This window comes from Cherax quadricarinatus, chromosome 51 (assembly GCF_038502225.1).
Source record: "Cherax quadricarinatus isolate ZL_2023a chromosome 51, ASM3850222v1, whole genome shotgun sequence".
NCBI classification, from domain to species: Eukaryota; Metazoa; Arthropoda; class Malacostraca; order Decapoda; family Parastacidae; genus Cherax; species Cherax quadricarinatus.
The window spans coordinates 19,868,720-19,886,186 of NC_091342.1; the positions used below are offsets into that span (position 1 = coordinate 19,868,720).

At 37.3% G+C, this 17,467-nt stretch overlaps 1 protein-coding gene across 3 annotated transcripts in view; it reads left to right on the forward strand.

Annotated features, from left to right (window-relative positions):
• Positions 1–17,467, forward strand: part of LOC128694629 (uncharacterized) — a 316,265-nt gene that overhangs the window by 155,687 nt on the left and 143,111 nt on the right. For all 3 annotated transcript variants that reach the window (XM_070095923.1, XM_070095924.1, XM_070095926.1), the window contains exons 13-16: positions 9,866–10,013; positions 11,156–11,240; positions 11,492–11,579; positions 11,701–11,812. In XM_070095923.1, coding sequence (XP_069952024.1) covers positions 9,866–10,013; positions 11,156–11,240; positions 11,492–11,579; positions 11,701–11,812 — 433 coding nt within the window. The remainder of the gene's footprint in view (positions 1–9,865; positions 10,014–11,155; positions 11,241–11,491; positions 11,580–11,700; positions 11,813–17,467) is intronic.

Sequence of the window (17,467 nt, forward strand, 5' to 3'; positions counted from 1 at the left end):
TATATATATATATATATATATATATATATATATATATATATATATATATATATTTATATATATATATATATATATATATATATATATATATATATATATATATATATATATATATATATATATATATATATATATATATATATAAGAAGAGCAGTGTATATGGAGAGTAAAATAAAGGTGAAGAGAGTGGTGAGAGAGTGCAAAAGGAGAGCAGATGAAAGAGTGGGAGAGGCACTGTCAAGAAATTTTAATGAAAATAAGAAAAAATTTTGGAGTGAGTTAAACAAGTTAAGAAAGCCTAGGGAAAGTATGGATTTGTCCGTTAAAAACAGAGTAGGGGAGTTAGTAGATGGGGAGAGGGAGGTATTAGGTAGATGGCGAGAATATTTTGAGGAACTTTTAAATGTTGAGGAAGAAAGGGAGGCGCTAATTTCATGCACTGGCCAGGGAGGTATACCATCTTTTAGGAGTGAAGAAGAGCAGAATGTAAGTGTGGTGGAGGTACGTGAGGCATTACGTAGAATGAAAGGGGGTAAAGCAGCTGGAACTGATGGGATCATGACAGAAATGTTAAAAGCAGGGGGGTATATAGTGTTGGAGTGGTTGGTACTTTTGTTTAATAAATGTATGAAAGAGGGGAAGGTACCTAGGGATTGGCGGAGAGCATGTATTGTCCCTTTATATAAAGGGAAAGGGGACAAAAGAGATTGTAAAAATTATAGAGGAATAAGTTTACTGAGTATACCAGGAAAAGTATACGGTAGGGTTATAATTGAAAGAATTAGAGGTAAGACAGAATGTAGAATTGCGGATGAGCAAGGAGGCTTCAGAGTGGGTAGGGGATGTGTAGATCAAGTGTTTACATTGAAGCATATATGTGAACAGTATTTAGATAAAGGTAGGGAAGTTTTTATTGTATTTATGGATTTAGAAAAGGCATATGATAGAGTGGATAGAGGAGCAATGTGGCAGATGTTGCAAGTTTATGGAATAGGTGGTAAGTTACTAAATGCTGTAAAGAGCTTTTATGAGGATAGTGAGGCAAGGGTTAGGGTGTGTAGAAGAGAGGGAGAATACTTCCCGGTAAAAGTAGGTCTTAGACAGGGATGTGTAATGTCACCATGGTTGTTTAATATATTTATAGATGGGGTTGTAAAAGAAGTAAATGCTAGGGTGTTCGGGAGAGGGGTGGGATTAAATTATGGGGAATCAAATTCAAAATGGGAATTGACACAGTTACTTTTTGCTGATGATACTGTGCTTATGGGAGATTCTAAAGAAAAATTGCAAAGGTTAGTGGATGAGTTTGAGAATGTGTGTAAAGGTAGAAACTTGAAAGTGAACATAGAAAAGAGTAAGGTGATGAGGGTATCAAATGATTTAGATAAAGAAAAATTGGATATCAAATTGGGGAGGAGGAGTATGGAAGAAGTGAATGTTTTCAGATACTTGGGAGTTGACGTGTCGGCGGATGGATTTATGAAGGATGAGGTTAATCATAGAATTGATGAGGGAAAAAAGGTGAGTGGTGCATTGAGGTATATGTGGAGTCAAAAAACGTTATCTATGGAGGCAAAGAAGGGAATGTATGAAAGTATAGTAGTACCAACACTCTTATATGGATGTGAAGCTTGGGTGGTAAATGCAGCAGCGAGGAGCGGTTGGAGGCAGTGGAGATGTCCTGTCTAAGGGCAATGTGTGGTGTAAATATTATGCAGAAAATTCGAGTGTGGAAATTAGGAGAAGGTGGAGTTAATAAAAGCATTAGTCAGAGGGCAGAAGAGGGGGTTGTTGAGGTGGTTTGGTCATTTAGAGAGAATGGATCAAAGTAGAATGACATGGAAAGCATATAAATCTATAAGGGAAGGAAAGAGGGGTAGGGGTGAGGTCGTCCTCAAAGAAAGGGGTTGGAAAAGAGGGGGTAAAGGAGGTTTTGTGGGCGAGGGCTTGGACTTCCAGCAAGCGTGCATGGGCGTGTTAGATAGGAGTGAATGGAGACGAATGATACTTGGGACCTGACGATCTGTTGGAGGTATGAGCAGGGTAATATTTAGTGAAGGGATTCAGGGAAACCGGTTATTTTCATATAGTCGGACTTGAGTCCTGGAAATGGAAAGTACAATGCCTGCACTTTAAAGGAGTGGTTTGGGATATTGGCAGTTTGAGGGATATGTTGTGTATCTTATACGTATATGCTTCTAAACTGTTGTATTCTGAGCACCTCTGCAAAATCAGTGATAATGTGTGAGTGTGGTGAAAGTGTTGAATGATGATGAAAGTATTTTCTTTTTGGGGATTTTCTTTCTTTTTTGGGTCACCCTGCCTCGGTGGGAGACGACCGACTTGTTGAAAATATAAATATAAATATATATATATATATATATATATATATATATATACATATACAGTGGACCCCCGGTTAAAGATATTTTTTCACTCCAGAAGTATGTTCAGGTGCCAGTACTGACGGAATTTGTTCCCATAAGGAATATTGTGAAGTAGATTAGTCCATTTCAGACCCCCAAACATACACGTACAAACGCACTTACATAAATACACTTACATAATTGGTCGCATTCGGAGGTGATCGTTATGCGGGGGTCCACTGTGTACAGGAGGGCCCCGCTTTATGGCGTTTCACTTTATGGCGTTCCGCTAATACGGTCATTTCAAATTATGACCAAAAGTCGCTATACGGCTCCCCCCACCTGACTTTCTAATACGGTCACCGCGCCCCACCTTGTTTGTTTACATTCTTCATGAGCTCAGTAAGCACTAAGTCTCTCCATTTTGTCTGGAAACTCCAAAATTTCAAATGTTTTTAAAAGTTATTTCATATTTTATATATACTCTGATAATTATACTTATGTATACCTGTACTTAAATAAACTTACATACTGTGCTGGCATGCAGGTACACATTAAAATCAGTAAGAGTGTCTTATGTCTCCAGACGTCATATTAGTAATGATAATAATACAGTGGACCCCCGCATAACGATGGCATCACATAGCGATTATTTCGCATACCGCTTACTTTAATTGCAAAAATTTTGCCTCACATACCGCTTAAAAACCCGCTTACCGATTTTCTTCCGAGACGCGCTCACATGTTCCGCCGGTGGCATTGTTTACCAGCCAGCCTCCGCGGTAACATCCAAGCATACAATCGGAATATTTCGTATTATTACAGTGTTTTCGGTGCTTTTTCTGGAAAATAAGTGACCATGGGCCCCAAGAAAGCTTCTAGTGCCAACCCTACAGCAATAAGGGTGAGAATTACAATAGAGATGAAGAAAAAGATCATTGATAAGTATGAAAGTGGAGTGCATGTCTCCGAGCAGGCCAGGTTGTATAATAAACCCCAATCAACCATCGCTACTATTGGTGGTACAGCTGCTGCTGCTGCTGCACTGTCAGCTGCTGCTGCTGCTGTAGCACCGTTGTTGGTGTGGCTTATTGAGAATACCAAGAAACAATTAACCCCAGAGGATTTTCCACCCAGGATAACCCAAAAAAGTCAGTGTCATCGAAGACTGTCTAACTTATTTCCATTGGGGTCCTTAATCTTATCTCCCAGGATGCAACCCACACAAGTCGACTAACACCCAGGTGAACAGGGAAAAATGCCTGGAACTAGTGCTCATATTGGTGAATTTAAAGCCAGCAAAGGTTGGTTTGAGAGATTTAAGAATCGTAGTGGCATACACAGTGTGATAAGGCCTGTTCTGGAAGAAAATGCCAAACAGGACCTACAGTACTCAGGAGGAAAAGGCACTCCCAGGACACAGTGTCTCATCAGTCATTGCTGCATCTTCAATAAAGGTAAGTGTCATTTATTCTTCATTTAGTAGACTAGTACATGCACAATATATACTGTGCATGTACTACTCTACTATTGTGCATGTATCCTTCTCTTTGTGTGTGGGAAAATGTATATTTCATGTGGTAAAATTTTTTTTTTCATACTTTTGGGTGTCTTGCACGGATTAATTTTATTTCCATTATTTCTTATGGGGAAAATTCATTCACATAACGATTATTTCGCATAACAATTACCCCTCTTGCACGGATTAAAATCGTTAACCGGGGGTCCACTGTAATCATCGAGTCTCATTTAAATGCCGTATATTACATTAAATACACATTTTCATTAATCCATCTATGATATTTTTTCAAAATTATATAATAAACACGATACATAACATAAAAAGATGATAAATACACCCCACAATAGAATAAATAAACATAAATATGAGATGTGGTAGCAGACAACTTGCACAAGTGACGCCATATTAGAAATAATAATAATAATAATCACCGAGTCTCATTAAATGTTGTATATTACATTAATATACACATTTTCATTAATCCATCCATGATATTTTTTTCAAAATTATATAATAAACACGATACATAACATAAAAAGATGATAAATACACCCTACAATAGAATAAATAAACATAAATATGAGATGTGGTAGCCAGATAACTTGTACAAGTGATGCCAAGAATAACATTTTCTCTAATCTAACATAAGAGAAAATGTGTTACTGGGGGTAACTGTAGAAAATTATTCCTTTCGTATGTATGTAAGTAAGTTTATTCAGGTATACACAAATACAGTTACATAGATTATTATACATAACAACATATGTGTAGAGAACCTAGGATAACCCAAAAAAGTCAGAGTGACTTATTTCCATTGCCTTCACTCAGAGCATCATTTCTTCTCAAAATGATGTTACATGAGAATGGGAGTGTTCTTCTTTATTTATTCTACCGTATCAATGTAGAGACAACCTGTACACAATGTAACTTGTACACAAACCAGACGTGTACACTTCGTTTACAAAACTTACCTTCGCCTGGTTTGTTTACATAACTCTGCGCCTGTCCTCTCTCATGCACTCATTCTTTCTCTCTCTCATTTATTCGTTTTATCTCATTTACTTACTCCTGACCCAACATTAAGACTACAAATATTTTAAGGTAAGTAATGAGTGAACTGTATATACATTTTATCGCTCTAGTATGCTTAAGTATCATAGAATTGTATGTGTGGGTGGGGTGGCCTGGTATGGTAGCCTGGCTGACTACCATACATACCACACTTGATTTCTTACAATAAATACTACTTGTCTCACCCTAGATTAAGACTATAAATATTTTAAGGTAAGTAATGAGTGCACTATGTGTGTATTGTACTATTTTATTGTTTTTTGATGCCTGGTTCTATTGCTAACTTAATATATGTTAGTGTAAACTTCTTATCTAGTGTTTGTATGCATTTGTAATTGGAAAAAAAGGGTGTTCCACTTCATGGCGGTTTCCGCTTTACGGCGGTAGCCTGGAACCTAACCAGCCGTATAAGTGGGGCCTTCCTGTATGTATATATATATATATATGTATATATATATATATATATATATATATATATATATATATATATATATATATATATATATATATATATATATATATATATATATATATATATATTATATATATATATATATATATATATATATATATATATATATATATATATATATATATATATATATATATATATATATATATATATATATATTATATATATATATATATATATATATATATATATATTATATATATATATATATTATATATATATATATATTATATATATATATATATTATATATATATATATATATATATATATATATATTATATATATATATATATATATATATATATATATATATATATATATATATATATATATATATATATATATATATATATATATATATATATATATATATATATATATATATATATATATATATATATATATATATATTTTATTATTTTTTTTTTATTATCACACCAGCCGATTCCCACCAAGGCAGGGTGGCCCGAAAAAGAAAAACTTTCACCATCATTAACTCCATCACTGTCTTGCCAGAAGGGTGCTTTACACTACAGTTTTTAAACTGCAACATTAACACCCCTCCTTCAGAGTGCAGGCACTGTACTTCCCATCTCCAGGACTCAAGTCCGGCCTGCCGGTTTCCCTGAATCCCTTCATAAATGTTACTTTGCTCACACTCCAACAGCACGTCAAGTATTAAAAACCATTTGTCTCCATTCACTCCTATCAAACACGCTCACGCATGCCTGCTGGAAGTCCAAGCCCCTCGCACACAAAACCTCCTTTACCCCCTCCCTCCAACCCTTCCTAGGCCGACCCCTACCCCGCCTTCCTTCCACTACAGACTGATATACTCTTGAAGTCATTCTGTTTCGCTCCATTCTCTCTACATGTCTGAACCACCTCAACAACCCTTCCTCAGCCCTCTGGACAACAGTTTTGGTAATCCCGCACCTCCTCCTAACTTCCAAACTACGAATTCTCTGCATTATATTCACACCACACATTGCCCTCAGACATGACATCTCCACTGCCTCCAGCCTTCTCCTCGCTGCAACATTCATCACCCACGCTTCACACCCATATAAGAGCGTTGGTAAAACTATACTCTCATACATTCCCCTCTTTGCCTCCAAGGACAAAGTTCTTTGTCTCCACAGACTCCTAAGTGCACCACTTGCCCTTTTCCCCTCATCAATTCTATGATACACCTCATCTTTCATAGACCCATCCGCTGACACGTCCACTCCCAAATATCTGAATACATTCACCTCCTCCATACTCTCTCCCTCCAATCTGATATTCAATCTTTCATCACCTAATCTTTTTGTTATCCTCATAACCTTACTCTTTCCTGTATTCACCTTTAATTTTCTTCTTTTGCACACCCTACCAAATTCATCCACCAATCTCTGGAACTTCTCTTCAGAATCTCCCAAGAGCACAGTGTCATCAGCAAAGAGCAGCTGTGACAACTCCCACTTTGTGTGTGATTCTTTATCTTTTAACTCCACGCCTCTTGCCAAGACCCTCGCATTTACTTCTCTTACAACCCCATCTATAAATATATTAAACAACCACGGTGACATCACACATCCTTGTCTAAGGCCTACTTTTACTGGGAAAAAATTTCCCTCTTTCCTACATACTCTAACTTGAGCCTCACTATCCTCGTAAAAACTCTTCACTGCTTTCAGTAACCTACCTCCTACACCATACACTTGCAACATCTGCCACATTGCCCCCCTATCCACCCTGTCATACGCCTTTTCCAAATCCATAAATGCCACAAAGACCTCTTTAGCCTTATCTAAATACTGTTCACTTATATGTTTCACTGTAAACACCTGGTCCACACACCCCCTACCTTTCCTAAAGCCTCCTTGTTCATCTGCTATCCTATTCTCCATCTTACTCTTAATTCTTTCAATTATAACTCTACCATACACTTTACCAGGTACACTCAACAGACTTATCCCCCTATAATTTTTGCACTCTCTTTTATCCCCTTTGCCTTTATACAAAGGAACTATGCATGCTCTCTGCCAATCCCTAGGTACCTTACCCTCTTCCATACATTTATTAAATAATTGCACCAACCACTCCAAAACTATATCCCCACCTGCTTTTAACATTTCTATCTTTATCCCATCAATCCCGGCTGCCTTACCCCCTTTCATTTTACCTACTGCCTCACGAACTTCCCCCACACTCACAACTGGCTCTTCCTCACTCCTACAAGATGTTATTCCTCCTTGCCCTATACACGAAATCACAGCTTCCCTATCTTCATCAACATTTAACAATTCCTCAAAATATTCCTTCCATCTTCCCAATACCTCTAACTCTCCATTTAATAACTCTCCTCTCCTATTTTTAACTGACAAATCCATTTGTTCTCTAGGCTTTCTTAACTTGTTAATCTCACTCCAAAACTTTTTCTTATTTTCAACAAAATTTGTTGATAACATCTCACCCACTCTCTCATTTGCTCTCTTTTTACATTGCTTCACCACTCTCTTAACTTCTCTCTTTTTCTCCATATACTCTTCCCTCCTTGCATCACTTCTACTTTGTAAAAACTTCTCATATGCTAACTTTTTCTCCCTTACTACTCTCTTTACATCATCATTCCACCAATCGCTCCTCTTCCCTCCTGCACCCACTTTCCTGTAACCACAAACTTCTGCTGAACACTCTAACACTACATTTTTAAACCTACCCCATACCTCTTCGACCCCATTGCCTATGCTCTCATTAGCCCATCTATCCTCCAATAGCTGTTTATATCTTACCCTAACTGCCTCCTCTTTTAGTTTATAAACCTTCACCTCTCTCTTCCCTGATGCTTCTATTCTCCTTGTATCCCATCTACCTTTTACTCTCAGTGTAGCTACAACTAGAAAGTGATCTGATATATCTGTGGCCCCTCTATAAACATGTACATCCTGAAGTCTACTCAACAGTCTTTTATCTACCAATACATAATCCAACAAACTACTGTCATTTCGCCCTACATCATATCGTGTATACTTATTTATCCTCTTTTTCTTAAAATATGTATTACCTATAACTAAACCCCTTTCTATACAAAGTTCAATCAAAGGGCTCCCATTATCATTTACACCTGGCACCCCAAACTTACCTACCACACCCTCTCTAAAAGTTTCTCCTACTTTAGCATTCAAGTCCCCTACCACAATTACTCTCTCACTTGGTTCAAAGGCTCCTATACATTCACTTAACATCTCCCAAAATCTCTCTCTCTCCTCTGCATTCCTCTCTTCTCCAGGTGCATACACGCTTATTATGACCCACTTCTCGCATCCAACCTTTACTTTAATCCACATAATTCTTGAATTTACACATTCATATTCTCTTTTCTCCTTCCATAACTGATCATTTAACATTACTGCTACCCCTTCCTTTGCTCTAACTCTCTCAGATACTCCAGATTTAATCCCATTTATTTCCCCCCACTGAAACTCTCCTACCCCCTTCAGCTTTGTTTCGCTTAGGGCCAGGACATCCAACTTCTTTTCATTCATAACATCAGCAATCATCTGTTTCTTGTCATCTGCACTACATCCACGCACATTTAAGCAACCCAGTTTTATAAAGCTTTTCTTCTTCTCTTTTTTAGTAATTGTATACAGGAGAAGGGGTTACTAGCCCATTGCTCCCGGCATTTTAGTCGCCTCATACGACACGCATGGCTTACGGAGGAAAGATTCTTTTCCACTTCCCCATGGACAATAGAAGAAATAAAAAAGAACAAGAGCTATTTAGAAAAAGGAGAAAAACCTAGATGTATGTATATATATATATGCATGTGCGTGTCTGTGAAGTGTGACCAAAGTGTAAGTAGGAGTAGCAAGATATCCCTGTTATCTTAGCGTGTTTATGAGACAGAAAAAGAAACCAGCAATCCTACCATCATGCAAAACAGTTACAGGTTTTTGTTTCACAGTCATCTGGCAGGACGGTAGTACTTCCCTGGGTGGTTGCTGTCTACCAACCTACTATATATATATATATACCAACCTATATATATATATATTCAACAAGTCGGTCATTTCCCGCCGAGGCAGGGTGACCCAAAAAAAGAAAGAAAATCCCCAAAAAGAAAATACTTTCATCATCATTCAACATTTCACCTCACTCACACATGATCACTGTTTTTGCAGAGGTGCCCAGAATACAACAGTTTAGAAGTATATACGTATAAAAATACACACTACACCTCTCAGAATAGTAGATTAAACTTGGAACTTGATTTGCTCATCTACCTTCATATTCAAAAATGAACTGCATGCTGCTTTTCTTTGAATATGTGTAATCATAATTTGAGATAGATAAAGAAGTTGCTCTTTTATGTAACCAAAGAAATTTGAGAAATTCAATGTGAAAATTATTATCTTGTGAATATTTTCTACCTTTTCCTCTATAGGAACTCTCCTGTACAACTGGACCAGATGGCTCTAGTCCTGCACCTCACTCATGGCCATTTTATGATGACATGCAACGTGCTCTTCAGCAGATTCCAGAAAGTGCTGTACATGGAAATAGAACTGTTAGAACCAATTTTGAAAACATTTGTGAGTAACAAATGTTTTAACACATTGTTAAAATGTCTCACAATAAGTTTGTTGAATGCGATTTCTTTAGCATAACTGAAAGTTTTTGGGGTTCTGTATAAATACTTTATAATAGTTTCAAGGGTGAAGCAAGGCTTTCCTGGGAGGCACTGGGGAGGGCATCTGTGATGAGTCAGAGGTGGGAGTTAGTAGGGATCAATGGTAGTGTGTGGGAGCATACTGGTTATGCCTGGGGTGTTATTTAATGAAAATGCAATGAGACTGAGAAATTAGGGTAATACTTTCTGAAAATGGAGTAGAGAGAGAGAGAGAGAGAGAGAATTTGGACCAGTTAGTGTGTAATTCAATGTGAGAGGTAAAAGCATGTTTTTGTATAGCCTTTAAAGTTTTGAAGTGTTGCTTGGCTGTAACTTCAGTTGCAAATTGTTTTTTTTTGTGCTTCTGAAATGTTTTTTAACATAATTTTTGAAGCAGTTGGTAGATAGGGGGTCTTTTAAAATTTCTGGTAAAGTGTATAATATTGTGGAGCCTTTTATTCACATGTAATTTCTAGTCAGGGTAAGTTGAATATGTGGGATAAAAAGGATACATTTGTTTTGTATATTGTGTCTGCTTTCTATTGCACCTTTCCAGAAGTTTTAGTACTTGGCGAATAATTTGAGCTAACCATACACTGACTGAGGGTAATACATAAGGATAACCTACACTCAGCAGTATAGACCCTCCTCAGACCTCTACATGCCTGAGTAGGGTCTCTAGTTAGAGTGAAAATATTCATGCTTTTCCTGTACTGTTGAGTGTGAGTTATGTATTCACCCATATTTGGTTGAAGGGGTTGAGCCTAGCTCCTGGACCTGCCCCTCAATTGGCCACTTGCCAAGGTCATTACCTCCTAGCCTCCTTTATCATACCTGCTCCTAAAAGTTTTCATGCATTAGCCACTTTTGAGACTTTTATGGCATGTAAACTCAGGCCAAACCTTGTTCTGATATTTTTTAGAATAAATATGAATAGTGTCCCAATAAAAATAAACTACGTAGGTGTGCACTATGAGAGGTCTTACATTAGTTAAATGAGAAATCATATGCAGTACTGTATTCTGTTTTTCATAAATGCCTTATTTATAATTTATTCATAATCAGGGACAAGAGAAGTAACTACAAGGTTTATTCAGCTTCGTGGTGCAAGGCCTCCTGACAATACTAAAAAGGTTTCATCCGTATTTGCGTAAGTAAATTTTTTAAAGTTTCGTTTTTTTATAACTTAAGTTAAATCATCATAAGGCTTATTGCTTGTTTAGGTTGTATATGAAGCAGTTTAGTGCTGTTATAAAGGGGATTATGATATTGACCTTATATGGAAAATTTTGTGAAGATATTCAATGAGATGCATATTGTATGGAAAAAGTGTATCCTAAATTTCTGCTTAAATATAAATTTTTAATTTGGCTAAAAGCACAGTATATATTTTTCCTCCAGAAATATAGTGGATGAATTGGGGTTAACAAGTATGATCACTCCCAACCAAGCACGCAAGAAGTGGAATTATCTCTGGAGCAAGTATATTGTAAGCCATGTGAAAAGTTTGCATGTAATACAATAAAAAGTGATGTGGATTTACGTAACTGAAATAGTACATTTGATTGCTTCATTAAGAATTTACATGAATATGACTGTCATCCACATAGGACCTGAGCCATCCAGACATCAGTGAATACACTCGTCAGTCTTGGCCATTTTATACTACTATGCAAGCTGTGGTTGGTGCACTTCCTCTCTCCCAGGTTCTCACAAAAAAAGGTATACAATGCTCTTCTTTTACTTACGATTTACAATATATGCAGTATTCCAGAATGAGAACATATATAATTTTAGGTAGCACTATAAAATTTGAGAAATCAAATGGTACCATATCAGGTAGCATAATATACTATGGAAAAACAAAGGCACTATTTTATTTATAACTGGTCACCCATATCTTCTGTACATTTACATTGTAATGAATTTGATGGTCTACCACATTCTTAGAGAGTGATTATTTTTTCTCCATATTGTAATTGTTTATATCATTGTTTGCTCTCTTTGCTACAAATTGTTGTTCTTTTGAATACATGTCATTTAAATATAATTAATCAGAAATTATATTTGTCAATATCTTGTATCTGTTCCTTTTGGGAATTCCATATCCATGATCATTTACCCTTTTCTTGGATTGGGAAGCAAGAATGTGTGAAAAAAAAATTGGTATTTCCCACAAAAAAAATACATATAAAAGTAGATAGGAATAAAACATGAAAAGATAGATAGAAAAACCAAAGATGAAGAATGGGAGATAAGTATTTACTGAAAGAACAGATTGGAGGTAGAGAAAATGGAACAGACTGCAGGGTGGTGGTGGTGCTGCTGCAGTGTTAGAGAAGTCGAAACAAAGGCCCATAAATCTAAGTAGTATGTACTATGCTTTTCACTTACCTTCTGTTTAATTTGCTCTTTACCAATCCAGATCATAATTCTGTTGCAGGGACTTAACACTTTGCTTTTGCACCTTCAGTATTTGCAGATAAGAAAAATGGTAAAGCAAGACAATGACTGAATCAATGACCAACCACCCTACTAATGTAGGGTGGTGACCAACCACCCCACCAAGGTAGGGTGGTTGCCAGTGTATTAAAAAAGTCAGTAAATAAGATTTTTTTATTACATAGCAGCTCAGTTTGAATTATATAATGGATAGCATTTTTGTTTCGCAAGTGAGAGGCCCAGGCTGAAATCCTGGACAAGATGGAAAAAGTTGAGTACTTTGCTTACTCCCTCTTTCTCTTTATACCCAGTGGGAAAATAAGACAGAAATGCACAGAGGTATACATATTTACAGATGTAGATTAACATTTATGTACTATCCACTTATGTAGAGGCATAAGAATGGTCATAGTCTAATGAATTCTCTTACGCATATTTCTTCTTTCAACAAACTGGCCATATCCCACCGAGGCAGGGTGGCCCAAAAAGAAAAACAGAAGTTTCTCTTTTTAACTTTAGTAATGTATACAGGCGAAGGTGTTACTAGCCCTTTGCTTCCGGCATTTTAGTCACCTCTTACGACAAGCATGGCTTATGGAGGAAGAATTCTGTTCCACTTCCTCATGGAGTTAAGAGAAAATAAACAAGAACTAGTTAGAAAATAGAAGAAAACCCAGAGGGGCGTGTATATATGCGCTTGTAGTTGCATGTGTAGTGTGACCTAAGTGTAAGTAGAAGTAGCAAGATGTACCTGAATTCTTGCATGTTTATGAGACAGAAAAAAGACACCAGCAATCCTACTATCATGTAAAACAAGTACAGACTTTTGTTTTACACGCACTTGGCAGGACGGTAGTACCTCCCTGGGTGGTCGCTGTCTACCAACCTACTACCTACGTATGCATATTTGTATACTAATGTTTAGTATGATAGGCCTGTGGCTCATCAAGACCCCTCTTAACTCATCCATTTCCTGGCCAGGGCCAGCAGTGCTTAACCTCACTGACTGAGAAACTTACATTGCCATACTAGTGAACATGTTTCTGTGTGCTGGTTTTGATGAACCACTAGGAATGCAACTATTTTTTACTTCCTAAACCAATTTTAGACCTTTCTGCTATCTTTAACTCAGTTTGGCCTCCTACCTTCTATACTCTACACTTATTCCTAGTTTTTTTTTTTTCAACAAACCGGCCGTATCCCACCAAGGCAGGGTGGCCCAAAAAGAAAAACGAAAGTTTCTCTTTTTAAATTTAGTAATTTATACAAGAGAAGGGGTTACTAGCTCCTTGCCCCTGGCATTTTAGTCACCTCTTACAACACGCCTTGCTTACGGAGGAAGAATTCTGTTCCACTTTCCCATGGAGATAAGAGGAAATAAACAAGAACAAGAACTAGAAAGAAAATAGCAGAAAACCCAGAGGTGTGTGTATATATATGCTTGTACATGTATGTGTAGTGTGACCTAAGTGTAAGTAGAAGTAGCAAGACATACCTGAAATCTTGCATGTTTCTTCTTTCTTCTTTCAACACACCGGCCGTATCCTACCGAGGCGGGGTGGCCCAAAAGGAAAAACGAAAGTTTCTCCTTTTACATTTAGTAATATATACAGGAGAAGAGGTTACTAGCCCCTTGCTCCCGGCATTTTAGTCGCCTCTTACAACACGCATGGCTTACGGAGGAAGAATTCTGTTCCACTTCCCCATGGAGATAAGAGGAAATAAACAAGAATAAGAACTAGAAAGAAAATAGAAGAAAACCCAGAGGGGTATGTACATATGTGCTTGTACATGTATGTGTAGTGTGACCTAAGTGTAAGTAGAAATAGCAAGACATACCTGAAATCTTGCATGTTCATGAGACAGAAAAAAGGACACCAGCAATCCTACCATCATGTAAAACAATTACAGGCTTTTGTTTTACACTCACTTGGCAGGATGGTAGTACCTCCCTGAGTGGTTGCTGTTTACCAACCTACTACCTAAAATTCCTAGTTTTTATGCTTCCATAAAAATACCCTGTTAACTGTACCCTGTACTGCAATTAGACATCATCAGTTAAGCACCATTTCCAGTTGTCCACTAGAGATGATTTTCCAATTGTCAACAGAATTTACAATTAGATAATAGGCCTACATCTAGCGATAGTCTGCATGGTACATGGTATGATAGTGGTCTAACAGTTTATACCAAGCAGTTCATTACATGGTCCTACCAGTGTATCATGACATAGGCCTTACTCTAATGTCTGAAGCAGACATTAGAGTAAGTCCAAGTGCACATGTACATAGATGTAAACAGTGTATTTACTGGACAAAAAGTGATCTAAGAGTTTGTTTTTGGTGTTAAGCCTTTCACTGCTTTGACCCCTGAAAATTAAAGTGCCATCAGTGTTGGAATATTTTCTAAAATAATAATAGTAATTTTATCTTCTAAAAGTAATAAACTCAAAAATGCAAAATTTAATGGAAAACTTATGAAATTATACAGGCGTGAAATTGGAGGTCAGGGAGCACTTTTCATAACTACAATTTTGTCAATTTGTAAGCAGTTCCATTGCAACACAGTTCCTGCTATTTTGCTAATATGCCTTCCATTTTATTAACTGATCACAAGAAATGCTCATTCAATTTGCAAAACTCTCCTGTAAAGTGCCCAGAATTCAGTAATTTGGCCAATTTTACACAAAATTCAGAATTCTAGTTTAAAAACATAAGGTCCGATATGAATACTGTAGACATTTCAGCAACTAAAGCAACCTTTTCTCCAGTTATTAATCATGTTTAAAATAGCAACTTTGTGGTGTATTTTCAGATGTTTTTTTATGGTTTTATTCTCTGTTTCTTGGTTTCATTTGATAGAATGATATAAATTTGATGAGTTTCAAGACTTTCTACTCCCAGAGCCTGGCCATGGGCCGGGCTCGTCTGGTGCTAGCCTAGCCAACCAGACTGTTGCTGCTGGAGGCCCATTCCTCACATATCCATCACTGCCTGGTTGATCTGGCACCTGGTGAAAATACTTGTCCAATTTCCTTTTGAAGACTTCTATACTTGTTCCATCAGTGTTTCTGATATCTTCTGGTAGGATGTTGAATAACCTGGGGCCATGGATGTTAATACAGCGTTCCCTTATTGTGCCCACTGCACCCCTGCTTTTTACTGGGGTTATTTGCACTTCCTCCCATATTTCTCACTCCAGTACATTATGGCAGTGTGCAGATTTGGGACCAGGCCCTTGAGTACTTTCCAGGTATATATTGCCATGTATCTCTCTCTCTCTCCTCCACTCTAGTGAGTACATATTTAAGATTTTAAGGCATTCCCAGTAATTTAAATGCTTTACTGACTCTATGCAGGCTGTAAACAAACTCTGTGTTTGTTCCAGCTCTTATATTTCTCCAGTTCTGAATGGGGCTGTCAACACTAAACAATATTCCAAATAAGGGAGCACTAGTGATTTCAAAAGTGTCACCATTGGCATTATTTCCTCTGTTTTGAAAGTTCTCATTACCCACCCCATCATCCTCCTGGCTGTCGTGACCTATGTCTTATTGTGTTCTTTGAACACATGAGGTCATGAGTTTTGTATACAGTGTTCCTTTTGAGTTTATTGTTCTTTTCATACATAAGCAGTTGGAACTTATCACCATTGAAAGTCATGTTGTTCTCCACTGTATTATAGAATTTGAGATGATTTTGATTCATTTCAGGACTGGAAGTAGCTTGAAAATTGAGCTCAAAGTAGCTGAAATGCTCAATTATTGCCGATATTCCAGAGGGCATAAAATGTTGATGAAGATAGGGAAGCTGTGATTTTGTGTATAGGGCAAGGAGGAATAACATCTTGTAGGAGTGAGGAAGAGTCAGCTGTGAGTGTGGGGGAAGTTCGTGAGGCAGTAGTTAAAATGAAAGTGGGGAAGGCAGCCGGGATTGATGGGATAAAGATAGAAATGTTAAAAGCAGGTGGGGATATAGTTTTGGAGTGGTTGGTGCAATTATTAAATATATGTATGGAAGAGGGTAAGGTACCTAGGGATTGGCAGAGAGCATGCATAGTTCCTCTGTATAAAGGCAAAGGGGACAAAAGAGAGTAGTGGGGGGGGTTGAAGAGGGTTGGAATAGTTTTAAAAATGCAGTATTAGAATGTGGGGCAGAAGTTTGTGGTTATAGGAGGGTGGGGGCAGGAGGAAAGAGGAGTGATTGGTGGAATGATGAAGTAAAGGGTGTGATAAAAGAGAAAAAGGTAGCTTATGAGAGGCTTTTACAAAGCAGAAGTGTTATAAGAAGAGCAGAGTATATGGAGAGTAAAAGAAAGGTAGAGAGAGTGGTGAGAGTGCAAAAGGAGAGCAGATGATAGAGTGGGAGAGGCACTGTCAAGAAATTTTAATGAAAATAAGAAAAAATTTTGGAGTGAGTTAAACAAGTTAAGAAAGCCTAGGGAAAGTATGGATTTGTCAGTTAAAAACAGAGTAGGGGAGTTAGTAGATGGGGAGATGGAGGTATTAGGTAGATGGCGAGAATATTTTGAGGAACTTTTAAATGTTAAGGAAGAAAGAGAGGCAGTAATTTCATGCACTGGTCAGGGAGGTATACCATCTTTTAGGAGTGAAGAAGAGCAGAATGTAAGTGTGGGGGAGGTACGTGAGGCATTACGTAAAATGAAAGGGGGTAAAGCAGCTGGAACTGATGAGATCATGACAGAAATGTTAAAAGCAGGGGGGGACATAGTGTTGGAGTGGTTGGTACTTTTGTTTAATAAATGTATGAAAGAGGGGAAGGTACCTAGGGATTGGCGGAGAGCATGTATAGTCCCTTTATATAAAGGGAAAGGGGACAAAAGAGACTGTAAAAATTATAGAGGAATAAGTTTACTGAGTATACCAGGAAAAGTGTACAGTAGGGTTATAATTGAAAGAATTAGAGGTAAGACAGA